The following is a 26,750-nucleotide window of genomic DNA, read 5'->3' as shown; positions in this document are numbered from 1 at the left end:
TGGAGGGACCCTGCAAAGAACAGCACTGGAGTCTGTCTGGCACCGCCGGCCCGCAGTCTGTCAGCTCTTCTTTTCACACACAGAAACTTTGGCCTCAGGCTATTGGCTGGGCAGAGGGTCAATAATCATAATGCAAAATCAACAGAGCTGCTCAGTAGAGTGTTAACCAGCTTTGAACGCTGCCAACTTCCCCTTCTGCTAAACCAGGCTGGGCTGCGTGGGGGGGAGGGGAGCCTGGAGGGAGGGCTGGGAAGGCCACGTCTGTTTCACAGGGATGCACAGAAACTGGGCCTGCGATGCTTTGAGAGTAGAAAGGGGAAACATCCAAGCTCATTTGGAAATTGTTTCCTGGCTTCTTCATGAACAATTTTTAAAATGTATGTGCATAATTAGATCCTTTATTAGCTTTAAGAGTAAAAATTAGATAATTTTTTTACTGCCTGCCAGTGCTGAAGGGATGTAAAGATTGTGAGACCCAGTTCCTACTTGCAGACTAGTAAATGTAATAAGCCCTCAGCTCATGGGCATTTAAGTAGCAATATTAAGTTAATATATTAGTAATAGCCCACCTTATGGATAGCCCTCTGTAACAGCTGTAGGGGAGGAAAAAGTTTTCCTAGACCCTCTTAGGGTTCCTAGCTGGGTCTGAAAATTAAACCGACAAAAACAGATTAACAGGAGAAAAACATACACATTTAAAAAAAATTTTTTACATATGCATGGGAGCCTTTGCAAGAAAATGAAGATCCAAGGAAGTGACCAGAGGAGGAAGCATTTAGACCTTTCAGACAAAGAAACAGTAAATTTGTGAAGAATTGATAAGACAAAGAGGTTTGGGCTAGAGGTAGTAAATGGTGGAGTAACTAGGAGATAAGGGCTAGTTTAATGAGGTTTATATGCAGATTCCTCTAGTGCTATCTCTGGGCTAAGATTCTGTCTTTATTAAAAGGAAAATTTATTTCCTGAATTTAGGCACAAAAGGGGTGAGCTTTTTCTGCATTTAGTGTTTCTTAATTACCTTCAATTCAAAATAATATTTGTATATCAAAGAGGCAAATTTTGGGGTGACACATTCTGGTTTCCTTCACAGCCCTCAGTAGGCATCCTATGTACCCTTCTAAGTGCTTTACCAGTGTTAACCTATTTGACCCCATTTTACAGATGTGGAAACTGAGGCACCAGAGATCACCTAAAGTCACACAGATGGCTTGGCAGAGCTGGGATTTAGACCCAGGAAATCTGCCCTGGAGCCAGTGCCCTTTACCCTTCTGCCATACTGCCCCCGAACGGAAGGCAGTGTGCAGGTGATACACGGGCAATAATACATGGTCACGATGGGAGTTGAAACAGAGAGAAAAGTGTGAGAGTTGATTGATTAGCGTTCCCAGAAGTGCTTGCTGCTTTTGTAATATATTTGATCTGCCACCTTTCATTTATAAGCATCAAATACAATTGATGTTTCAAACCCCAATATTTATTTTATTAAACAAATAAAACAAATTGTTTCTGTGCTCAGGTACAAATCATAATTGGTTAATCAGCTAATATAGTCAGTAAACTCTAAGAGGACTATTAACAAATACTACTTAATTCATTTTCAGTGCAACAAAAATACTTTTTTAGTCTTTCTGACAATTGCTCAGGACCCGTTATTTGGCACTGGAAAAATGACTTCAGGAGGAAATGTCTGGTAAGGCGGTGGCTAGTTTGGAAAAAAAATATCAGAAATTAGCATGTATGTCCTTTGGCACAGGATAGTGCAGCCAAAAAGGAGAGAGTGGCAGCCCCCAGTGACTGAGTCTGCTACTGAATGCAGGGCACTCTGCCGGCACCCTATTGACCTATAGAGATTATACTGCCTTGGCCAGAAAGTTCGTTCGGGTTTTTGTAAGATGTCACGGAAAAACCCGAACGAACTTTTTGGCCAACCCAATTGCTTCCTTTACAGGTGAGGTAACTTGGAAGGATTAAGTAATTTGTCCAAAGCGCCAGATAGTAACTGGCAAATCTGGAAATAGATCCCATACAGATCTGGCAGAAGGCGTGTAATTTCTGGACTTCATAGGTTTTTAAGATTCTCTACCACCAAAGTTTATTTTGCATCCTAAGTGAGGTCATAAAAAAATGAATGTGATTATTAAATGAATGGGTCTCACCAGTTTAACTGTTTAATATGCAATGGTGCTAAAACGTCGTGTAATCTTGGATCACTTCCTGATGTGTTAATGGTTAGCAGGGGGAGAAAAGCCATAAAATCATTATTAAGAGCTTTCTGCTCATGACAAATGATTTCTCACTTCATTAAGTTACATGGAAACTAAGAGGTATTTTATCGTTGGAAGAGGAAAAATCATTAAAGTTTTGCTTAAGAAATATCCATCGTTATGCTTTCTTAAGAGTTCATAGCATTTGGCCGTACTGGTTTTCAAGTGGTTTAGCATTTGAGTAGTAATTAATGGGTTATATTCCATTAATATAATCATGGTGTTTTAAAAGGGAGTCCAAAAAAAGTGGATCAAACTCAACAAAAATGAAAATATGGCCACTATTATCTTCTAGTCAAATAACCTATATGAATTATTGAATTATTAAAACACATTTGCAAAGTTAAAAATTTATTTCAAGGGCTTCCCTGGTGGCGCAGTGGTTGAGAATCTGCCTGCCAATGCAGGGGACACGGGTTCGAGCCCTGGTCTGGGAAGATCCCACGTGCCACGGAGCAGCTGGGCCCGTGAGCCACAATTACTGAGCCTGCGCATCTGGAGCCTGTGCTCCGCAACAAGAGAGGCCGCGATAGTGAGAGGCCCGCGCACCGCGATGAAGAGTGGCCCCCGCTTGCCGCAACTAGAGAAAGCCCTCGCACAGAAACGAAGACCCAACACAGCCATAAATAAATAAATAAACAAATACTTTAAAAAATAATGACTCCCTTCTTTATTAAAGAACAAAAAACAAAAATCCCTAAAGCCACTATTGGAAAAAAAAAAAAAGAATCCGCCTGCCAAAGCAGGGGACATGGGTTTGAGCCCTGGTCCAGGAAGATCCCACATGCCCCAGAGCAACTAAGCCCGTGCACCACAACTACTGAGCCTGAGCTCTAGAGCCCGCGAGCCACAACTACTGAGCCCACGTGCCACAACTACTGAAGCCTGCGCGCCTAGAGCCCATGCTCCGCAACAAGACACCTCAATGAGAAGCCTGCACACCACAACGAAGAGTGGCCCCCGCTCGCTGCAACTAGAGAAAGCCTGCACGCAGCAATGAAGACCCAATGCAGCCAAATAAATAAAATTAAAAATATAAATAAATTTATAAAAGAATTTATTTCAAGAAAAGCAGCACTATTAAGAGAAATGGATCTCTTGAGTCTGGGGCTACTGTCATGATCATCCAAAAAAAGTGAAGTGCTTTATTTCACATGGCCCTGTGCTCAGCTCTCTGCAGCACTTGCTTCTAGAGAAGCAGCTGAACATCTGCCAGAGAGCTGCCCGGAACATAATTCTGAGTTTATTCAGTCAGGTGGAGCATCCACATGTCAGCAAAATTGTCACATCCTCTGAAATCCTAGTCAGTTCCATTGTGCGGATACATAGGCAGGCGATGCCTTGCCAGTTTCACTGAAAATTAAAGTTGGAAAAATTTTGGAGCAGTTCTGCTCACCTGGGCACAGAAACACAGCCCTAGACCTGGCTTTGGAGTCTTGCCAACAGGGCTGAACATCTACACCGTGGATGGCACTGCAAATGAGTAGATAATACAGTAGACCCTCTCTCAGCGACTCTCCTTTTAACTTTCAGCAACTGGCCAGAACTCTCCATACCTTCTGTACGATAGACCAGTTGATGCCCACTGTCTGCTGCCCCCTTGACACCCATAGGCTTCTCTAGCACACCGACATATGCCTGCTCCACGGTGGAGCTTTATGATTGCCAAGAGTTAGCTGCTTCTGCCAGTTGTACTTATTATTATAACAAAGTCATCTAATTAAATATTAAATAACAAATTGGTTAAATACAAATGCATAAAAAAGACATGTTTCTCTCGAACTTACGGGACGGGTGTGGGAAGGGACAGATTGGAAGTTTGGGATTGACAGGTACACACTGGTATATTTAAAAAGTAAATTATAAATAAGAAAATTCTTAAAGACATGTTTCTGTGAAAACTAGGTTGGAAGATTTGATAAGATAAAATTGATTGAAAACTGCTATTCAATTAAGTGTGTCTGAGAAAACATTTAAAAATTTAGAGGGAGGGACTTCCCTGGTGGCACAGTGGTTAAGAATCCGCCTGCCAATGCAGGGGACATGGGTTCGAGCCCTGGTCTGGGAAGATCCCACATGCCACAGAGCAACTAAGCCAGTATGCCACAACTACTGAAGCCTGCGGCCTAGACCCCATGCTCCGCAAAAAGAGAAGCCTCCGCGATGAGAAGCCTGCGCACCGTAACAAAGAGTAACCCCCGCTCGCCCCAACTAGAAAAAGCCTGTGCGCAGCAAGGATGACCTAACGCAGGCAAAAATAAATTAAAAAAAAAAAAAAAAAAAGTTAGAGGGAAACATGGATTCGTATCTAGAAGGACTCTATACTCAGATTGCTCCACAAGCATCTTTAAGCAATTGGCCTGTTTCAAAGAAACTCAAACTGGAAATGTCGGTGGTGCATTATGGGTGTGACTTAGCAAGAGATGCCCTACACCTCTCAAGAGCAGACCCATTCCCAAAGAAAAGACCTGGGCCCTATTTCACAACATTGAAGAATTGTTGTGCATTTATATGTTTTAAGTTAAAATAAAATGCTTAACATGTTCACGTTTTTTTTGTTAGTTTTTTTTTATTCCTCACTTTCACTAACTTTTTCAACTAACCGACCAGCTGGCTCCAAACCATTAAATAAGGCTTCCACCCTTGTGTGGAAACAGTGAAACCAAATACAAACAAAAGCTAAATATGTCACCCCTGAAGATTCAAGCAAACTCAAGGACAATAATGTAAAAAAATCAGGTGCCATGGTTTTGATGACAAAGAACAAGGATCAAAGTTGCTGTCGGTGGTGATGGGCGACCAGTCCCCAGGCAAGAGGGAATTCAGAGGAGCAAGGGCTGACACGCAGTGTCCCACGCCTGACCTCTGGGTGCAGCCGTGTGGGCTCTAAAGCTTCTTGGATCTGTGACAGTCAGTTGTTAAGATCAGACCTCATGTATTGATTACATGTGAAATCATTGTTTAAGACCAAATCTCTGGTATGAAATAAAAGATTTGTGGGACTTCCCTGATGGTCCAGTGGTAAAGAATCCGCCTTCCAATGCAGGGGACATGAGTACGATCCCTGGTCAGGGACCTAAGATCCCATATGCCGCAGAGCAACTAAGCCTGCACGCCACAACTATTGAGCTAGCGCGCCTCAACGAGAGAGAAGCCAGCGAAAGATCCTGCGTGCTGCAACGACCCGACGCAGACAAAAAAAATAAAATAAAATAAATAAATATAAAGTAAAAAAAAGATTTCTTAAAAATTAAATAGCTTTTCATTTTCTAATGGTCATCAAGGGCCTTGTAAAGCTGAAGATCTTGTTTAAAAACTAGTAACTCGAAGTTATTTCATCAATGTGACTTTCTTAGGTTTGGAAATAATGTTGTAATTGGATAAGAATATACTCTTGTTTTGGGGAGATGCATGCAGAATTATTAGGGGTGAAGTGTCATGGTGTTTACAGTCTACTTTTGAACGGTTTGGCAAGAAAGTGTGTGTGTGTGTGGAGAGAGAGAGAGAGAGTGAGAGCTGTAAAGGCTGGGAAAGCATGTTAACAGTTGGGAAACCTAGATGAGAAGATACATAGGTGTTCATTGTACTGTTTTTCAATCTTCTGAGGATTTAAATTTTTTCCAGAAAAAAATTTATATCCAAGCAAGTAACAACTAATTAGCCTTGTGTTAATTTTAACATGTGTTAAAATAGCCAAAGCTTCTAGTTTCATTCTCTTCCACTTCAGTCAATCACAGTTGTTCAGAATTCATACATATAGAATCTATATACATTTATATAGGAAACATCTTAGTCATAGCAGCTCAACAATAGCCATAGACATCACATGCATTGAAATTCCAGGACCAAACTGGATGTAAACAAATTACCAGCGCTCCATCCACTCACTTATCCATTCAGTCAATCCACAAGCATTTGTTCAGGACATATTATATGCCCCGGTTGCCACTGTGAACAAGACTGGACAATTCCTTCTCTCCTGGGGCTTAGGGTCATCAAGGAAAATATACATTAAACATATAACTGCAAGTGACCCAGGGGAGCATATAAGAAGGGGGACCTGACCTAGTTTGGAGGAGTTCAGCAAACATTTATTTGTTCAAGCTAAGGTTGAAAGATTCCCGATAGTATAGAGTGACTATGACTTACTCTAAGAAATAAAATTAAGATGACCTCCATGCATCTTCTTCGGAGTTAGAGGACTGCCCATTTGCCTCCTCTTACCTGTGGTCCAGAGATGCTTGGAATCCAGGTGTTGTGTGGTGTCTGGGAGGCAGAAGAATCAGAGATGCTCATGGTCTCTGACCATGTAAAACAGTGGCCACACCGCTGTGTAAACTTGAGCCCCAGCTCCTTGCCCAGGTTGAACTTCCTCGCCCCAGTATCTGGTCCCCTTGGGTGTAGGACTCAGACTTTCCTTCCTGAGGCCCTGCTGCCTCTTCCAGACGCTGTGTGGGAGCATCTTGCTGGTCCTTCCACTCTTGGGGCCAACGGTCAACAGGTCCCTACGCTCCAGAAACAGAAGCCAGGAGAAATCTTGTCTTCAGGCAGCCTTTGCTTTCAGCCCAGTGACAAAAGCATCCCTAAAGTGAGAGGCATACAAGCCTGGCTACTTTCCTGGAATGAGAGGAAAAAATGGCATCATAAACAAAAAGCGGATGTGCAAATGAGTATCTCAAATGGCATAGTGTTGAGAAATCTTCAGAGAATTAGCTCTACCCTACAGACTGGGATTTTAGCTATTGGTTTAGATTGGTAGTATCAGAGTCACCCAGGGGGCCTAGTTTGATTACTGAGACCAACACCAGGATTATTGATTCAGTGCATCTAGGGTAGGGCCGAGAATTTGCATTTCTGAGAAGTTTCCAGATAATGCTGATGCTGCTGGTCTGGAAATCTACACTTTGAGAACTACTGCTTTAGTAGATATTAGCATACTAGTATACTAAATTAGCATACTAGATTTAGTATATACTTAGTATACTTAAATATGTGACTGAAATGAACACTAAAGTTTAAAAACCTAGAAAGACAAGATTAAAATAATTAAGCTAGGTATGACTTAATAACCCCAAGCATCTGGGAGGAAAAGCGGAAAAATTTAGTCTTCTAAAAAAAACCGAATAGACAACCCTTGGGGAAAATATAGACTTTCCTTTTCAATTAATTACTTTCCATTCATATAAATTGAGATGCATGTAAATGTGGTGAGGATCAATGATGAGTGTATGAAAATTACTATGGACTCCCCTTTCTTGAATAACAGCATAGCCTACTGCCCTCGGCTCAGAAAATATATTCAATTAAAGAAGTTTGTGTATTCTTATTTTGATTGCACAAACAGGGTCCCCACTTTGGGAATATCTGAGGCAATTTCTTTTTCTTTTTCCTACCAGCCAGCACATCTCCTAGCCTTGCCCTGCCTCTGCTGTCAATTAATATTTTTTCCTGGGGAACATAAACTGATTTCCAGTCAATATTAACACTGCCCCAAAAAAGATAAATACATAACTATAGAAGGTGTGTCAAAAATTTTTTTAAATCCACTGTTTGAATCTATTTCTCTTTGTTCCTCTGCTGGCAGAGAGGAATTTAAAAATTGACCTTCATTAGAGTCGGCGTGTGCAGAGATGTGAAAGCTGGGCTTGTAAGTGTGTCAACGTGACTAGTTACATGGGTAAGAGTTCCCAAGTTCACAGCTAAATTTTTGGTTTTGTTTTTTAATAAGAAAAAGCATCTTGATATTAGCTTCAGTGAATTAGTTCTTTAAAATACATGACGGGTACTGATAGTCTTTTCTCAGCATTAAACAATATTTCAGGAAAAGAAAACCTTAGAATTACCTATAGAAGATATCACCAATTAATATACACAGATACATATATGTTCATTTTGCTGAACCTAAGAAATTCGCAAACATTAGACCGCTTTCTACCTACAACAATGGCAATTTCATATGCTCAACTATATATATATATATATTTTTAAATTTTATTTATGTATTTAACCATTGTTTAATTGAAGTATAGTTCATTTACAATGTTGTGTTAGTTTCAGGTGTATGGCAAAGTGATTCAACCATATATATGTTTTCTTTTTCAGATTCTTTTCCATTTTAGGTTATTACAAGATATTGAATATAGTTCCCTGTGCTATACAGTAGGTCTTTGGTTCAACTATATATTGTTCTGAAAAAAAGGAGAGTTGACTTGGTTTTTTCCATAAATAAATTACTTGAAATTCCTAAATACAATAAAAATGATGTACTCTCGACATTTCTGTATACATCTCACTTTTCTATTCTATTTCTATTGATAAATTGCTACAGTATCACAGGGCTCCTGCTGAATAGTGTTTGATGCTCAAAGAACAGAAAAATATGTTTGCTTTTGTTCTGTCAGTTGGGATCTATTAAGCCATTTTTAAACAAAACCCTTTCTCTTTCCCTCTTCCTAGGGCTGTGTCTGTAAAGACAAAGGCCAGTGCTTCTGTGATGGGGCCAAAGGGGAGAAGGTAAACACAAAACCTTCATTCTGCTTCTTTTCTCCAGAGAGCTCATTAAAGAATTCACACTCTTCTTTCATTCGTAGCAAAAAGATCAGCAGTATGATATTCCGTTCCCCAAATCCAATTTTAAAGTAACTGTATATAAACATAAACCTAGGGTGGTAGAAAAAGGCCTTGGAGGGGAACTTCAGATAACTTGTATAAATACCGGCAGTTACTGTAACTCTCTTGATCTATAAAGAAAAAATAGTAAGTTAAAGAACAACAAAATTTATAAGAATGCCTCCATATGTATACCCTATTTACATTGTTGCTAAACGCGAGATAACAACTGAAAACAACTTGATTGCCTCACTTTGACAGAAACATTGAAACCTGCAGATTTTGTCCTGCAGCACTGGTGTGAGGGCGCCCCCTGGTGAAAGAATCTTGCAGCAGCACCCTAGCTGAGGCAAAAATTCGGTGAAGGAAAGCATCTCCATTGCAGAATTGGAGTGAAAGATGAGTGCCGTGAAATCTCATTAATTCGCTCCATTAACTTTCAATTTGTGATAATTAAGACAGAGGCAGAGCTAAAGTTTTTCCTTTGTTTACAAAACCCTTTTCTCAGATATGCTAATGAATTGCTTAATATTGAAAAATGACTGCTTAAAAATGTTTTTAAAAGAACATATTTTAAGCTCTTCAGACAAAATAATAAAATTTACCATATTTATTTTAAAATATTCTATAATTCATGTGTAGTTTGATTTAGGGTATTTCCTGAAGCTATGAAAGTAGTATATTCAGATCCATGTTGGAAAGCTATGATTCATTCTCGCATTCAAGAAGCATTTATGGAATCCCTACTCTGGGTGAGATGCTGTTCAAGGTGTGTGAAGGTAACGGAGTATTAAGAGGGGTCTAGCAAATTCTTTTCTTTCTCTTTTTATTGGGTGTGTATGCACACACACAGTGTGAAATCGCTGACTTGATCACTCTGTTTTAAAAATCAAAGTTGCTAATTGTGTAACTAGATTGACTGAATCAACCTGTGGCCTTTACTATTAAAGAGTAACCATAGGATCTACGTCCACGGGAAGATTATTTGTGGCAGAAACATGTCGCTCACTGGGCCTAAATTACTAAATTACTCACTCATTCCTGAGGGCTTTCCCGTAATATCATCTCTTAACTATTTAGCTCACACTTTTCGTTTTGCCACTCGATATCTCTCCTGCATCTCCTCCACAAATAGCAGATGGAATTACTAATCCCTGTGTAATCAAGAAAGGACTAAAACTCATAGCCTGTGTGTTGTTCTTTCAAGCTACATAGCAATTATGCACACTCTCAAGACATTCTTGTGCCTGATTTTCACTCTCTCTCCATCCCCCAGGAAACACACTTCACCAACCTCCATGTTTCTAACTGGGCTTTCCCCTCAGTTCTTGATTCCTCTCCCTTAATCTCTGCTCTGGGTAGCTCTACCATTTGGGTAAATGTAGAGTTTCCAGGAGACCAAAGACAAACACTTTCAAGCCTACAGACAAATACTAACAGCCGAAAGTTTAGAGTTACTCTTGTACTTACTGCTGAGTGCTATTTTTTTTTAATCCAAGGAAAAAATATGCAAAATATTATCATTACATCATAAAGAAAAGAAAATGATGGTTATGGGTGTGTTTGTTCCTGGGAATTGCTGTTCTGTGTGTTTATTGTCTTGTTTTGATTTTAACAGGGGGAGAAAGGCTTTCCAGGACCCCCTGGGCCTCCTGGCCAGAAAGGATACCCAGGTCCGGAAGGCCTGCCTGGACCACAGGGACCCAAGGTATGCCAGTCTGTGAGTTCAAAAAATCCCCAGTCCACTTAACCTTCTTTACGCTGACCCCAGGGCTGCTGAGAACCTGGAGAGAATTCCACATCGCAGCCAGCTGATGGACGCTCTGGTAATTTCCTGCTCCAGTCTTAGCTAGGCCCTCCGAACTGAATCTTATTCCAAGATGATTCAGATGATTATCATTATCTTCAAGCTCCCTGCTCCACCTCCTCCCCCTCCCTGAGCTACAGTCTCCCTACCTGCATCGGCCCCTCCCTTCTTTTGTCCGACATGAATGGATGAGTTCTTTTTGCCTTCCATTCAGAACCAATCCCTCTACCGGTATCCTGGTCACTGGGATTCCTACTAGAACCATGTTCTGATGGTGTGTCCTCTTTCTCAGCCATTTCAACTTTCCTTTTGATGTTGGTTTTTCTCTTTCCATCCTTAAGCATGCAAATATAAAACCCATACCAGTATAAACTTCCTCTAGATCTTTCAGGTCCTGTAACCAAAGGATTGCCATCCTTTCCCTGTCTTTCCTATCTCAGTCAAGCTTCTTTAAAAAAAAAAAAAAAACTAACCACACTGGCTGTGGTTCATCTCCTATTCACTCCTCAGCCAGCAACAATTTGCCTCCTGCCCACTGCCCTGAAAACCCACGACCTCCAGATCACCCATGACCTCCAAAAGCCCAATGCAGAAGGACACTCTGTGTCTCTATCTGACCTGGACCCCTCTGCTTTGTTTCCAACTGTGTGGCTCACTCTCTTCTCCTCGAAACACGTGTCTTTGTTTCTGGAATCCTCCTTTCTTTGCTTTCCTCCTTCTCAGCTGGTCTCTTACACATCAGGCATCCTAAGGTTCCTACCAGAGCCTACTGCCCTTCTCACTCATCACAGATTTTTATCCTAAAGTCTGTGATACAACAAAGGGCTTTGTTTAAATAAATGCCCTAGAGGATTTGCTAAATAACTGTATAACCACTAGATCTGCTGATGGCTCTTTCCTGCTGTGGACTTAAGCCTGGGCTCTCACGCATCCACTGGGTCACTGACTGCCGGTTTCCAGGAAGCTGTGAACTAACTAATAAATTATGAAAATGCAATTATAATTGATCCACACGGAGTCTTTTTAAATTTCATATGTATAGAATATTTAGGCAACATTTTCTGCTAATTTATTCTGAGTCAGGCATTGGGACATTTATTCTTGACTGGATCTCATTTATTCCTCACATTGATCCCATCAATCATGACTATAGTTACATATTATTATCTCCATCTTAGAGATGAGGGAACTGATTCTCAGAGCACTTAAGTAATTTGTCCTGGATTACATAGCTAATAGGCGGCAAAATCACAGTTCAAATCCAGTATTATATGACGCCAGAATCAAACTCCTACAGCCAAAGAAACTAAACCCACACCTACAGTTTCCAGGTAAAACTGCAAAGCTTATTATTTCCCAGGAATTCTACTTTATTGTATCTGTGTATGCTTTTTGTTTCTTCACTTCTCCTTCCTCTGATCCTAATTTTGAAAAAGTCATTCAGATTCTGGACATTTGGTGTCTGATTTCAGACATGTTTAGTGTCTGAACATTCCGCTGCGCTCCTTCAGGGTGTGGCCTCAGATTTCCCTCCATTTTCCTGGTAGAATGAATTTGTCACTTCAACCCTGGACTTAGGATCAGCTTAATGCCAACTCCTTCCTTTTTATTTTGTTCTCTGCACCCCACTCTGCTGGTTTCCTTAGCATTCCTTTAGAGAAGCCAGCAATAAATTAAAATTATGGTTGTAAATACATGGTGCTTAGTATAGGTTACATGATGTGCAGGTATTTCATAAAGTTCATCCAGAAACTTATGTTGTCATGAGTTCATATGTTAAAGTATAGCTCAGAGATGTAGCCACAAATGACAATCTGATCAAAGGCAGACAATCAGAGAATATTAAAACCTGACCAAAAAGATTTTTCAGGTTTATAAATGTCTTAATTTTAAGTATTTTCTATATATTCTCATATAGAAAATATGAGAAAATTTATAATGGGGACGTGAAACCTGCAAGTCACGCTTCTGCCTTTGCAGATTACACACAGCATCCTGCAGAGGAGGGGGACATGGTCACACACCCAGGAATTCTACCTCAGACAGGAAAGGCTGACTTTGGCCTTGACAGTCCAGTCTCAGAAGGCTCTGTAACAACCTTTTCCTCAAATAATCAGAAATACCAAAACATACTGAAACTCTCCGGAATGATGAAAAACTTTTGGATAATGGAACTTTCACACCGAGTGGCCTCGTTAAAACAGTTTTGTTTGTGGTTATTCTCTAAGAAACAGGACCTCCAAATGTATTCATTGTGTTCTTGAAGCAAGTTTATCTCTGGTTCAGGCAGTCCTTAGTTTGCTATTTATTTATTTGTGCCCGCCAGGGACATTTTGCTAATAAAGTGTTTCTCATGCACAGAAATATTGGCTGCCATTCTCATCCACTGTTGTAATCGTGTCATTCATCCTTATCAGCCCTCGGCAGCTGTCTGGCTAATGTGGGGCTTTTCCAGCGGCACTTCTCAGACACTAATGTGAACAAGAATTATCATCACATCTTGTTGAAATGCAAATTCTGAATCAATAGGTCTGGGAGGTGAGGGAGCTGTATTTCTAACAAGCTCCCCATGAGGCTTCGGTTGGATCCCGTACCTTGAGTAGCAAGGGTATGAATGGATTTTTGTTTGTCCTTTCGGATAAATACTAGAGCGCCAATGAAGCAACAAGCAATTGAACCGTGTTAACAATGAAATAATCGCAAGAGCAAAACTCTTTGGCGTGTGAATAAAACTGGGACCTTTCATTTATGGGCTTATTAGTGCCAAATAATTGTCACAGTACTTACCTTTTGTTTTCTCCTTTGGATCTAGGGCTCTCCAGGACTTCCAGGACTCACTGGTCCCAAAGGCGTGAGGGTTAGTAGTCCAACCAGTGTAGCCTGACTGTTTGATGAAAATTCTTTTTTTAAAAAAAAGAACTCTGCACTGTAAAAGTTATACAGATGTCACAAAAGAGTACGTTGTGTGTGATACACTTCTATAGATAAAGTTCAAGAACAGGTAAAACCAGTCTATAATGGTAGAAGTCAAAATATCCTTACTTTGTTGAGGGTAGGTGTTAACTGACTTTGAGAGGGCATGAGGGAACCATCTGGGGTGTTGGAGGTGTTCTATGTCTGGATGGGGTGACGGTATCACCAGTATGTGCATATGCACATATATAAACATTCCTCAATCTGTTTGTGGAAGATTGGAGCACTTTACTGTATGCAAATTAAACCTTAAATAATCTACCCAGGAAAGGCCAAAAACAATCTTAATCATCTCTTTTTAAAAGTTATATAAATGGAAGATTTACAAAGTTTGTCAAGCCTTTTTTTGTTTTTCTAATAGTTTTTAGTGTTCCCAATTATAGTTGCAGAACGGGGTTATTGGCATGGTAAATCATTTTTTGTTTATAGGTTGAACATCTTTAAAGAGTTTCTTTCTTGCTACCCTTTCCATTTTCTATGTCTTTAGGGAACAACTGGGTTACCAGGATTTTCAGGTCCTCCTGGACTTCCAGTAAGTAATGAGAAAAATGTGTAAATGGAATAATAAGAAGTAAGCTCATTTTAATAAAGATGTTAAAGCAATAGCACAAGAAAATGAGTACTGATACACTTGCTACATGATGAAAATATCAGAATCACATAATGTATTAGAGTGTGGATTTACAAGACATACAAGTCAAATTATATTTCCTGAAATACAAACAGATGGAATAGATTGGGATGGAATGGGATAGAAAAGAATAGACAGAATAGAATAGAATGAACTCTGCTTGATAGCACAGGATAATAAAATAATAAAATAGTTACCTCTGTGCACACTTCCCTCTTCTCTCTCCTTTCCGCCAGCTTAACACAGCGTGCTAATGGACTTATTTTATACAGAAAGACCTTTTGTTTTATCTTAAATATCTGTATCTCACTGGATAATTTTTGGTTTTAATTAGCCTATTTTATTTACTAAGATTTTTATTTAAATTATTATCTAAAATAACTAATTTACTACTTTATTTAAATAACCATTTATACTTAAAGAACTATCTAAATTAGCCCATCTTTTCCCACCATTTTTTCTTTTCTGCACTGTTTCCACCTGGTCCCGGGGCCTGATTATCTCTCCTTTTTGACACTTGCTCTATTGTTTAGGGCATCCCAGGCCATCCTGGACCGTATGGACCTGTCGGTTTGCCAGGATGCAATGGTTCTAAGGTATGTATGCCTCACACAGGAGATGGTTAGTTAATGTTTTGCTAAATGAATAAATCAAGGTGAAGTAGTAGTGAGACAGGCTAGGCTTTCCTTGAAATATTCTTTTAACCAGAACCAATGGTATGTGTCTTCAGGGCAGACATATGATGGTTTTCTTTCTTCTTATGCCTTTTTCTTTACTTTCTTCCAGTTTTATTGAGATATAATTGACATACAGCAATACATAAGTTCAAAGTGTACAGCATAATGATTTGACTTACATACACCATGAAATGATCATCACAATAGTTTAGTGAACCCACCATCTCTTATAGATACAAAATTAAAGAAAGAAAAAAAATTTGTGTGTGTGATGAGAGCTCTTAGGATTTACGCTATCAACGTTCATGTATGATCTACAGCAGTGATAATTAGATTTATCATGTTGTGCATTCCCTCCCTAGTACTTATTTATCTTATAACTGGAAGTTTGGAGTACCATTTGAGTGTCTGCATCCAATTCCCCCTCCCTCTCCCACCTTGCTTTCTTTTTTTAAAGTATTTATTTATTTATTTTTGGCTGCCTTGGGTCTTCGTTGCTGGTCGCGGGCTTTCTCTAGTTGCGGCGAGCGGGGGCTACTCTTCCTGGCGGTGCGCGGGCTTCTCATTGTGGTGTTTTCTCTTGCTGCCGAGCAGGGGCTCTAGGTGTGCGGGCTTCAATAGTTATGGCACACAGGCTCAGTAGTTGTGGCTCGCAGGCTCTAGAGCGCAGGCTCAGTAGTTGTGGCGCAGGGGCTTAGTTACTCCACGGCATGTGGGATCTTCCCGGACCAGGGCTCAAACCTATGTCCCCTGCATTGGCAGGCAGATTCTTAACCACTGCACCACCAAGGAAGTCCCCCCAACCTTGCTTTCTGATTGTTTTTAAAGGAAGTTCCCTGATGTTCTCCCACCGAAATATAACTGGGGGCTCAAATGGTTATTTGCATCTGAGGTTGTGAGTGTGTATAAATCAGAAACTAAGGCTTGGAATACAAAATTGGTCTTTGGAATAGAATGACTGAGCTTTTCGATGTTCCCTCATCTCCTTTGTTTCCTGACTGCACTCTCCTTTTCCCCAGAATGGTGGCCGTGAAAGGAGTAATTACTAAAGTTTCAAGGAAGCAGCAATTGAAAAGTTCTTGGCACAATTAGCCTTTTGCCATTTATGCACAATTTGAGAAACAGTAGATTCTAATCCTGTCTTCAATTAAGATAATGGTTTCCTGGCCTTCAGCCTCATGACCCAGTAGCTGTAAGGAATTTGGGTTACTTTGTCTAGACTTACCACTGCGTTGGAAGAGAGAAACAGGGAAATTATCTCAATAGGCTGTTCTAGAACAACTAAGAAGAATGACAAGCTCTGTATGTCTTCCAGGGTGAGCAAGGGTTTCCAGGACTTCGGGGGACACCAGGCTACCCAGGCATCCCAGTACGTTTATATTTCTAACTCCCCATCCAAGACATGAAGAACAATTACAAGGAGTTTCCTTTGGAATGACCATGTACAGAAATCTATCATGACCTTGGGGAAGTCTGGGGCAGCCAACAGTAGACATTCAACTAATAGTTGAGAAATGAATGAATAAATGCACTTTGAGACTTTGTTTTGCTTTCGAGACACTGAAGGGGAGATGTGAACTAGGCAGTGGGAGAGGTCTGGATTGTGGTGACTCAAGGATGGAAGAGAGGAGAAAAGAGCCCTGGAACTGGGACTTAGAGAGCTCCAGCATGTAATGTGAGATCAAGGACAATAAGCCTGTAAAGGAGGAAGGGCCCTCAAGGTAGAAGAAAACAAGGAGGAGTGTATTTTGGAAGCCCAGGAAAGATGTTGCTAAATAACAAAAATTTGACCGAGTAAATCTGACCATCTAATATTGGCCTTATTGGATGATTCATGAATCCGGCAGCATCCCATCTAGCAAGGAGAGAGTTGCTGCATCCAACCATAGATAGGAAAGGTTTTTAAAGCCAGAGAGGGAGTGGAAAAAATGACATTATTAGCAAAGAATGTATTTTTTTATTAACAAAGAAGGCATTGTCTTAGGCAAAGCTGCCTCCTAAGGGGAATGGAAGGTGCTATTGGGTGGAATATCTTATTAGTGCAGACCAGGAATTTCCAGGTTGGCTGGTCAAAGGTCACATTCCTAGGGAAGGTTAAAACTGTAGTCAGGTTAGGTATTAAGTCTTGGTTTACTGCTGTGGACCTAACAGGAGTGATTCCATCTTGGACTCATTTTCTTTTTAACAATTTCCAGTAAAGGGGAGTGACAGACAGCTGTCTAGTGCTGTTGAGAAATCCAGTAAGGCGGGAACCAATGTGTTGTCATTGGTTTCAGTAACATCAAAGTCACTGCAGACTTTAACTTCCATGACAGATGGAGGGAGGACATAGATGTGAGTGTAAGAAATATGTGAGAGATGAAGAGAGTGGGAAGTTTGCAGATGACATGAAAGATAGACAAGGCAGCATGGGGAGGGTGGATTTAGGGGGAGACTTTGTTTAAATGAGAAAGACTTGAGCATGTTTAAAAGCCAGTGGGAGGTATACAGCAGGGAGAGAAGGCAGAATAGCAGAGAGGACAAAGCAGGGATGCTGTGTATTTGATTTGCCTCTGGTTGCTAATATGCCGCTCCTTTTCCTAGGGTGCCGTTGGTTTGAAAGGAGAGAAAGTAAGTTATTTGTGGCGTGTTATTGTTGAAAAATCTCTAATTGTACATATGAAAGGGACTTCTATTAAACAATGACATAAGTAATTACAAATCAGATCCCATGATTAATTCAGAAATCATAATAATTAGGACATGATATTTATCCCTATTGAACAACTTCTACTTCTTATCATGAATATGTCTTCAGGATTACAAGTTTTGTATTATTCTTTAGGAAAATGGGATCTGGGAAAAGAGAACTGAACTTATGCTCAGGGCCCCAAATTCTAAATAAGGAATTGCCACTCATTTTGGTGTCTTGGGAAATGGTCTATTATTCTTGTGTCTTTCTTCCCTCCACAGTAAATGGTCAATTTTAGAAAATACAAAAATGCTTTAAATTCTTCAAAATGGAATAACTAAATAATCCTAAAGCATTTCTCTAAGTATATATCCTGAAAGCGCTTTTATCCTTGAAGCAGTAGGACCTTGAATAACCATTTAAAGGAGTTTTGAAGATATAACATTGCTTATGTTTGATGAACTTCTTCATTTTCAAGGGGGCTCCCGCTGAAGGAGAAGGTGTAGCCCTTGATGGAAAAGGTGACCCTGGGTTGCCAGGAGCTCCAGGATTCCAGGTACGCACTTCAGAGAAGGTCCCTATCATTCTCGATCTCTTTCTCTCTGTCTCTTTCTTTCCACCTCTTTTTTTTCTTCTTCTTCTCTCTCTCTCTTCTTCTCCCTCTATCTCTTTCTCACTCTCTTAAAAATATTTTTCATAGATATTCATATCTCTTCTATTTACATATTTACCTCATTTTATTCTAACACGTTCACCTCATTATAAGAAACTACATTTAGCTCATATAAAAAAGGTGATTTTGTACATATGTCTTTTAGCCTCTTCTTAAGTCTCAATCACCCAAGCTTTACTAAATCTAAGAAGGAGGCTTCAAGGAATGGTTGTGTTCCATTTACTTTGTATTTGTTGAAATCCAGGATAAGATTGTATTACACGTTGAATACAATTTAAAATTGTAATATTACGTAACAGTCCTATTGTAAAGTTTGCATGGTAGTAATATTTTATTTAAATGCACCTTTCTCCTGTTGAATAGTTTGCTTTCTGATCTCTAGGTATGTCGCCGGAGGGTGATCCAGAATAGATACAAGGAAACAGCTATTTGGTGGCTGTGTGTACTTTACTCTGTGATTCAGAAGGATCTTTTGATAATAAATTATTTGATTGGTATATGTTTTTGAAGGCCCTCAAAAAGCTTTCTTACTGCAAAGAAGTAGGAAAAAATAAATACGTCTTAGCCAAAAAAAGGGGGGGGGGATCTTTTGATACTAACTTTCATGTTAATTAATCAGAAATATTTTAACTTAATTCAGAAGTATATATGGAAATTCCTGGGCAGAGATAGGTATTTGCCTGAGTGAGTCAAAGAGTTTGAGTTAAGGTAGTTGAACATCTATATGGTGAGCCGTGGCAGCTAATGATGGGCTGCAAAACTGAAGAATGACACGGTTAGGAGCCATATAAGCTTTTGAGAAAAGATGCAGAATATGATGGCTCTTGTTTTTTTGCTTAGGAAGCATTTAGGGAGCCAGATGCTGAGGGCAGGGAATCTAGTAAGAGGAGATAGTAGCAATCTGGGACACGGATGTATCCCTTCAATGTGTATTGAGTGTTGGCCATGTACCACATGTGCTACTGCTGAAAGTATAGCAGTGGGACCTTCAGTCATACAAGAAATCCTTATTACGTGCCAAGTAGGTTCCAGGGGCTATTTAGGCGCTGGGGATACCACAGTGCACAAATCCCCAAAAATAGTTTAACAAAAATGTTTGCCCTCATGGCACTTACATTCTAGAAGGAGAAAATATTTAAAACTGTAAATTACTAAGTATATGTTGTATTAGATAGTAATAAATGCCAAGGAGAAAAATAATGCAGGGTTGGGGGATAGGAAGTGTCCAGATTAGAAGGAAGGTTGTGGCATTAGATAGGATGGGCAGGAAGGCCCCATGGAAAGGATAACGTTTGAATAAAGATAAGAAAAGGGAGAGAAAGTGAGTTATAGAGATATCTGGGGAAAGAGGATTCTAGGCAGAGGCAGAGCAGGTGGAAGGACCCAGAGGTAAGAGCATGCTTGGAGAGGGAGAGAGAGAGAGAGAGAGAGAGAGGAAACATTTCTAAAAATTGTAAAACTCTTCTAAAGTAAAGCAACTGCTCTGGTCATTTTCCTAGAAATAGTACCATCAGGATGATCCTGGTAGCCTGTTATACATGGCAACACATGTTACACATGGCCTTTATTGAAAGTAATTGCAGCCATAAATAGGAAACATTAGGCTCTGATTTTTCTAAAATAGTTTAATGCATTTAACTGATGGACATTGTTCTTCAGTGAGAAGTAAATTTAAACTTATTCTAATCCTTCTCTTAATTTAAAGGGTTTGCCGGGCCTTCCAGGTTTTCCTGGACCTATTGGTCCACCTGGCCCTCCAGGATTCTTTGTGAGTATGAAGCCGCCATTGCTATAGACATCGTAACTAATAAAAGAATTATAGCCTAAAATTTTAAACAGAGTTTTAGGCTTGATTCATTACCCGCTGTAATTTTAACTGGTGGATTTTTCTAGGGCTTTCCAGGAACCATGGGACCTCCAGGACCTAAGGTAGATGACAATTCATATGTTGTGTCAGCCAGCACATCCTAACCAATCTAAAAGCCAAACTCAGTCTGATTCCACACGTGGGTCACTGCTGGGCGCCCCTCTGGAACTCACAAGGATTCCCAGCAGGGAAGTGAGCATGACTAGCAGCTCGGCACCTCCGACTTCCCTTCTCCCTGCACTTCAGTAACTTGATCTCTGATACAAAGCGTCTTAATTCAATTATAAGGAGCTCCTCATCAGGAAAAGGGCAAGGATTCCTACTCCTTATGTTTCCCGCAACACTTTACCTGATATATTTTTTTACTGGGCTGCTTCCCAAAGCCAAACTGTTTTTATACTAGTAAATAAAAATGACTATTCATGGACTCATTAAGCAGGGTCCTGCATTTCTTTCTATTGCAAAGGCCAGCTGTTAGTATTGCGGAGGAAAAAAACTTTTTCTTCTATCTTCTTAGGTTCAGTGACTGGGTTAACTGTAGGAAGAAAGCCTGATTTCATATGCATGTGGAGACCTCACAGAAATGAAAATGAAAACCCCAAAGAGGCAGTCAGACCCAGAGGCTTGTATACCATTTTAACAAAGGGTGATAAATTTGTGGAGGAGTGACAGGACAAAGGAAAAGGGTTTTGAGCTTCTAGGGGCAGTAGATTGTGGAAAGGTCAATATATGGGGGAAACTAATGGAAGATAAGTGTTATTTCAGTAACGTTTGTTTATGCAGACTTAAGTTAGTGTTGTCTCCAGTGATGAGTTGTCTTCTCTTCCTGGTACAGCAGAGGCGAGGGTGACACCTTCACAAAGGGAAATGTATGCCCTGTCTTGAGGCAGATGGGGGAGAGCAAGGAACTTTTTCTGCATTTGCTGTTTCTCACTTGCCTTCAGCTCAAAATAATTCTTCTGCCAAAGTGGTATATTTTGGGGTGGCATATTCTGATCCCCTTCATTATCTTAAGTAAGAAAATGTTGAGCAAGGCTGAGCCCCACCAGGAAATTACTTACTATCAGATAGCCTTTGTGTGTAGGGTACTTCCCAAGGTGCTTTCACATTTATTATTTCATTGATGTGTGTGTACACACACACACACACACACACACGTGCACGCACATACATATCCTGTGAGATGAATAGGTTCAGGTTAAATGAATCATCAAATAGTAATTGGCAGAGCTGAGGTTTAACGTCTTTTGACTCCTCATCTTGAGCTTTTCTCTACAGCTTGTGGCCTAATTGGGGGAAAATCTGCAAACTCAAGAGCAGAAAAGCAAAGAGACATTGGTTGAAATGATAGATTACTGAAGAGAGATGATTCACATTAGACTTATCTCATGTCACTAACTTACTAGTGAAGTCAGGTTGCTTGAATTCTATTCTTAGTTCTCTATTAAGTTTTGAATTTCAGAATCCTGAAGATCAGCTACACATCCCTCTTATTTTTAAGATGGGGAAACTAGGGCATCAGGAAGTTACCAGCCAGAGGAAGCAAAATTGGCTGGTGGCTGAGACAGAAAAATGTCCTCCGAGCTGGGTTCCTTCCCCTGCCCCACACCATCTCATGTTATCACTTGCCCTATTAAGTAAATCCCTTAAGCTTTCTGCGCTTCAAGATCTCTACTTTTAAAAGAAACATGTTGCCACTCCACTCCAAGAAACAGCTAAAATAACTTTTACAATACTAACGTTACAGTTAAAATATAAATGTTCAATTATAAACATTGAACCTTAATGGGTTTAGACTATACATTCATGTTCTTTTTTTTTTTTTTTAATATATATATATTTTTTAATTATTTATTTATTTATTTATTTATTTTTGGCTGTGTTGGGTCTTCGTTTCTGTGCGTGGGCTTTCTCAAGTTGTGGCAAGTGGGGGCCACTCTTCATCGCGGTGCGCGGGCCTCTCACTGTCGCAGCCTCTCTTGTTGAGGAGCACAAGCTCCAGACGCGTGGGCTCAGTAGTTGTGGCTCACGGGCCTAGTTGCTCCGTGGCATGTGGGATCTTCCCAGACCAGGGCTCGAACCCGTGTCCCCTGCATTGGCAGGCAGATTCTCAACCACTGCGCCACCAGGGAAGCCCCATGTTCATTTTTAAAAAAATAATTTGGTTTTGTCTTTTCTTACAGGGTCACATGGGTGATAAAGTGATAGGACAAAAAGGAGAGCGGGTAATTTAAATTCTGTGGTTTATTTGTGGGCAAGATATTTTAAGTTCCCTAGCAATCAACTTACACAATTTATTCACTAAGTCACACTGAAACGAAAGTATTTCCTGTGTCTCAGGTTTCATTTGCTTTATCTTCTTAGGTAAGAACTAAAGAGGAAATTTAGATCTCTCAAGCTTAGTTTTTTATTCCTGAGTGTATTTGTCTTTAGGGTATGAAAGGATTAACAGGACCGCCCGGACCACCAGGAACAGTTATCGTGACACTAACCGGCCTGGTTAACAGAACGGTAACTCTTCAATTTTATTATTAGGGTTGCGCCTTCCCCTTTCTGGGATGAGGTCCTTTGATCCCTTACCTCTTTTATAAGCTCTGTCACCTAAGCCCAGCTCAGCCAACCTGGGCCTCTGGATTTTATTCCTTCTGCATCTTTTACTCGAGAACTAGAAAACATGAAATGGGGAAGATACAAGGCAAGCCACTTCCAACATTCTTGAAGGAAGAGCCTAGATCTAATTTTGCTCACCCATTATCCCCATCCCTCTCCTTGTTCCCAGCATACGGTGGGTATACGGTGAGTATTTCTGAATAAACAGTAGCAAAATGGTGTGTGGCTCTGACGCAATTGGATAGTAATGACCTAAAGATAAGGGTAGAGCAATATCATAATCAAATGGGACCTTTTTACCCTGCCGTCATAACCCCAAGGCAACGTGGCCCCCACTCCTCTCCAAGGACCCTGTGACTCATTATTTTGACATTATCATGTGCTTTTTGCTCCCACATTGGGGTAGCCAGAAGGACCAGAGGATGGAATTGAATCAGATGCTCAGAAGAAGTGCATCACAACAGCATACACCAATCCTAGACACCAGGTTGATCCTGGAATGTCTGGGAAGGGGAATGGGGAGTGAAGGGGAAGCTGACAATTTTCTTGTGGATTAACTAAGAAATAAACATAAATCATCCTTCTCCTTTAAACTTATGATTAATTGTTTTTAATAATAGCTTGATTGCAATATAATTCACATACCATAATTTTCACCCTTTTAAAGAATAAAATTCATGGGTTTTAATTATATTTAACAACATTATTGAGATATAATTCACATGCCATAAAATTCACTTATATAGTGTACAATTCAGTGGCTATTAGTATATCCATAGAGTTGTGCAGCTATAACCATGTGCAATTTTAGAACATTTTCATCACTCCTAAAAGAAATCCCTTAATCATCTCTTTCCAATATAATTAATTTTTAATGATGGAAATTATCAAAACAAAACTAGAAGAGTTAAAACAGAACATGGTGAAGTTTTATATGGCCAAAATAATAACTCTCATTGAAGACTGGAAAAAAATTGGCTGAGGAGAATAACTGAACTTTTCAGAATTAATCAACAAAAGTATATTTAATAAAGTCTAAAGCTTTATTGGCTGAAAATTGATGGGAAAAAATCTTATTTTGACAAAATCAAGATCTGGAAGATTTGACCCAGGGGACAAAATTGAGTTATTTATAAAAATGATGCCCTCAGAAGGATACTCACATTGGGAAAAAATTGTTTTTGAAAATTATATTTTCACAATATGTGAATAAAATGTGATAAGGGCAAAACAAACCTAACTAATGAATTCAATCCTCGTTGTAACATTTACTCAGAAAATAGTTGATCTCAGTGAAAATAATTTCAGTATATTAAAAATGAAAGTAAAATACATTAGAAATGATCTAATTGTGCTTATAGAAAACTGATTCAAGAATTAAATTAGTTTAATACAGTTTGATCTAAAGGATACTTTCGTTTTTTTTAAAAAAAGAAAAGGTTGTAAAAAGGATATATTGTACAGCACAGGGAATAGAGCCGATATTTTATAGTAACTATAAAAGGAGTATAATTATAAAAATCTTGAATCACTACATTGTACACCTGAAACTAATATAATATTGTAAATCAACTATACATCAGCTTAAAAAATAAATAAAAAATAAAAATAAAAAAAATAAAAAATTAAAAAAAATTAAAAAAAAATAAAATAAATAAATAAATAAATAAATAAATAAATAAATAAATAAAATATAGCACACAAAAAGTTTGTATATTGTTTCGGGGGTTCCCAGGTATAAAATTCAAAATGTGAAAATTGATAATGTGGTGTGTTAACAGGAGGTATATAAGTAGCTTGAAAATCCAATCCATTGAACAGATAGAGGACTTTTCCAAGTGTAGTCAATAATATCTTGTTTGATCTGTTTGTAATGACCTTAACTTGTTTTTGCGACAGGACCTCAAGGGGGAGAAGGGAGACCAGGGAGCCGTGGGCCAGTCTGGACGCCCTGGACCCTCAGTAGGTCACTAAGAATCATGTTGTTCCCTTGAAACAAAGAGTAAAACCTTAGAGCATATTTTGACGTAGGATCTACCTTGAAATCTTAATATTAGCTATAGCACGATAGTATTTTATTGCAGAGATCTTAAATACTAGAACTATTTTATGGCCACTTCTAGCTGAAATCCCTGCACTGTTTTACATGCACCCAGTGGCACCCGTCTTACGATTTATCTTCAGCATCTGTTTTTAAATTAATATTCATAAATAGGATGTCCTTAGATAACCCACCATTTCAAAAATTATAACAAAAGGCAAAAGTTAATAAAAATCAGTGTAAGTCAAAAATCAATAATTTACAAAACTTGACCTAACTCTCATTAATACAGGGACCACCTGGAGAATCTTACAGATCAGAAAAAGGTGCTCCTGGAGAACCAGGCCTGCAGGTGAGTTTGGAAATTCAGTGTCATGTGCAGCCTAAATTAGTAAGTACTCAGGACTCTTGAGGTCGTGAATATAAGGTGCTTAACTCAAACTAGCTTAGATTTTTAAAATTTTTTTAAAAAATTTGGGAGGTAGAATTTATTTGTTCAAGTATCTGAGAAGTTCAAGGCTAAAACAAGCTTCAAGGACTTCTGAACCTGAAATGAAATGGGCAGGACTCTGTCCATTTCACGTCCGCTCCTCTCTGTGTATCAGCCTCATCCTCTTCTTTGACAAACGATCTTCATCCATATAGGGGGTGATGGGTAAAAAAAGAGGAGGATGTAGAAGTGACAGAGGCTCACTCTCCCACCCAGCTCTATTTTGCAAAGATTTAAACACATATATTGTTTAAAAACTCTAAAAATTATGCACTGGGAAAAGTATATTTTTTTCTAAGAAAAAATATTCAACTAATATGATTTTTAATTTTATCATGGAGGGTAAACACCATAATAGTTAATCCCAAAAGCCCTGTTTGAATGCTGCAAAATACCTTTTACACATATATTTAAATATAGGCACATCTGGAGTTCAGGGAATTGCCAACATCGCAAATGAATAGACTGTGAACGCCTCCCTCTTTCTGGATTTTCCTGGATTCTCTGCTCCGTGCTTCCTTGATTTTCCTTCTAAGCTTTGATGAGTAGTGTTAACTCTAGTTTAAGCTTAGCTCTTAATATCCTCTCCTTTTTCCAATGACCCTCTCTAATTTCCCATTCTGACTGGTTTCTGCCTTCCCTGGCAAGAGAAGGTCATCACCTGTTCTGTGATTAATAGTTTTTCCTTTTAATAAGTGGGGGAAACCTCAGTCAGGCTTTCTTGCCTAAGGTCAAGAGATGATCATATCATTTAAGTTTTTCATGTTTATTGAAATTACCCATATTTATTAAGTTACGTGTTTTTGTTTTGTTTTTGTTTTAGGGAAAGCCTGGAAAAGATGGTGCCCCCGGTTTCCCTGGCACTGAGGTAAAGACGTGACTTGGCCCATTAATATAGTGAAAGTGTCAGTCCTATTAGACAAGAAGGGTTTTTGAGAGTCACTAAGTAGTTTTAAGCAAACAAAAAGCATATAGCTTTTAAAAATTACGTTTGAGAATCATAGTGTTACACCCTCACTGTGGAGAGAGGTCATCTGAGCACATTTTTTTTCCAAAAAGGAGTTTAAAGCATTTTCCTTCCTACAGAAGAAATTGATTATCAATGTGTCTTCTAACCTATGCACTTTGCTGTTCTCCGTAGGGAGCCAAAGGCAGCAAGGGTTTCCCTGGGTTAAGGGGCGAAGATGGCATTAAGGTAATTCCCTTCCTAACATCTATCTTCAGCTTTTTTAATTGGTTGGGTTTGGTCACCCTTTCCCCACACGTCCTGAAACTCGGTACAAGGAATTGCGATTAGAGCTCACTAAAACATCTTAGCATATTTGTTAAGAAGAAACAAGGGATGTGGCAACTATATTTGAATACTTGAGGGGGAGAGATGTTAAACCTGTTCTGTGTAGTAGAAGCTGACTTAGGACAGTGAGATTTCCGCTCCCC

General features: G+C 39.4%; 1 protein-coding gene across 2 annotated transcripts in view; it reads left to right on the top strand.

Moving 5' to 3' along the window:
• The first annotated feature begins 10,534 nt into the window (after positions 1–10,534).
• The window catches only part of COL4A3 (collagen type IV alpha 3 chain), a 70,193-nt gene continuing 53,977 nt past the window's right edge, over positions 10,535–26,750 (top strand). The window contains exons 1-15 of one of the 2 annotated variants that reach the window (XM_068544315.1): positions 10,535–10,593; positions 13,493–13,537; positions 14,141–14,185; positions 14,818–14,880; positions 16,277–16,330; positions 17,545–17,571; positions 18,111–18,188; positions 20,011–20,073; positions 20,199–20,234; positions 22,356–22,397; positions 22,606–22,683; positions 24,682–24,744; positions 25,116–25,175; positions 26,137–26,181; positions 26,455–26,508. In XM_068544315.1, coding sequence (XP_068400416.1) covers positions 20,214–20,234; positions 22,356–22,397; positions 22,606–22,683; positions 24,682–24,744; positions 25,116–25,175; positions 26,137–26,181; positions 26,455–26,508 — 363 coding nt within the window. In that variant the 5' untranslated portion in view covers positions 10,535–10,593; positions 13,493–13,537; positions 14,141–14,185; ... (4 more) ...; positions 20,011–20,073; positions 20,199–20,213. Of the gene's footprint in view, positions 10,594–13,492; positions 13,538–14,140; positions 14,186–14,817; positions 14,881–16,276; positions 16,331–17,544; positions 17,572–18,110; positions 18,189–20,010; positions 20,074–20,198; positions 20,235–22,355; positions 22,398–22,605; positions 22,684–24,681; positions 24,745–25,115; positions 25,176–26,136; positions 26,182–26,454; positions 26,509–26,750 lie in introns of those variants that run through there. The other variant, XM_068544314.1, reaches the window with a different exon arrangement.

This window comes from Eschrichtius robustus, chromosome 5 (assembly GCF_028021215.1).
Source record: "Eschrichtius robustus isolate mEscRob2 chromosome 5, mEscRob2.pri, whole genome shotgun sequence".
Classification (NCBI taxonomy): domain Eukaryota; kingdom Metazoa; phylum Chordata; class Mammalia; order Artiodactyla; family Eschrichtiidae; genus Eschrichtius; species Eschrichtius robustus.
Note: the sequence above shows the minus strand (reverse complement) of the source record. Positions and strands in the feature narration are given on the sequence as shown.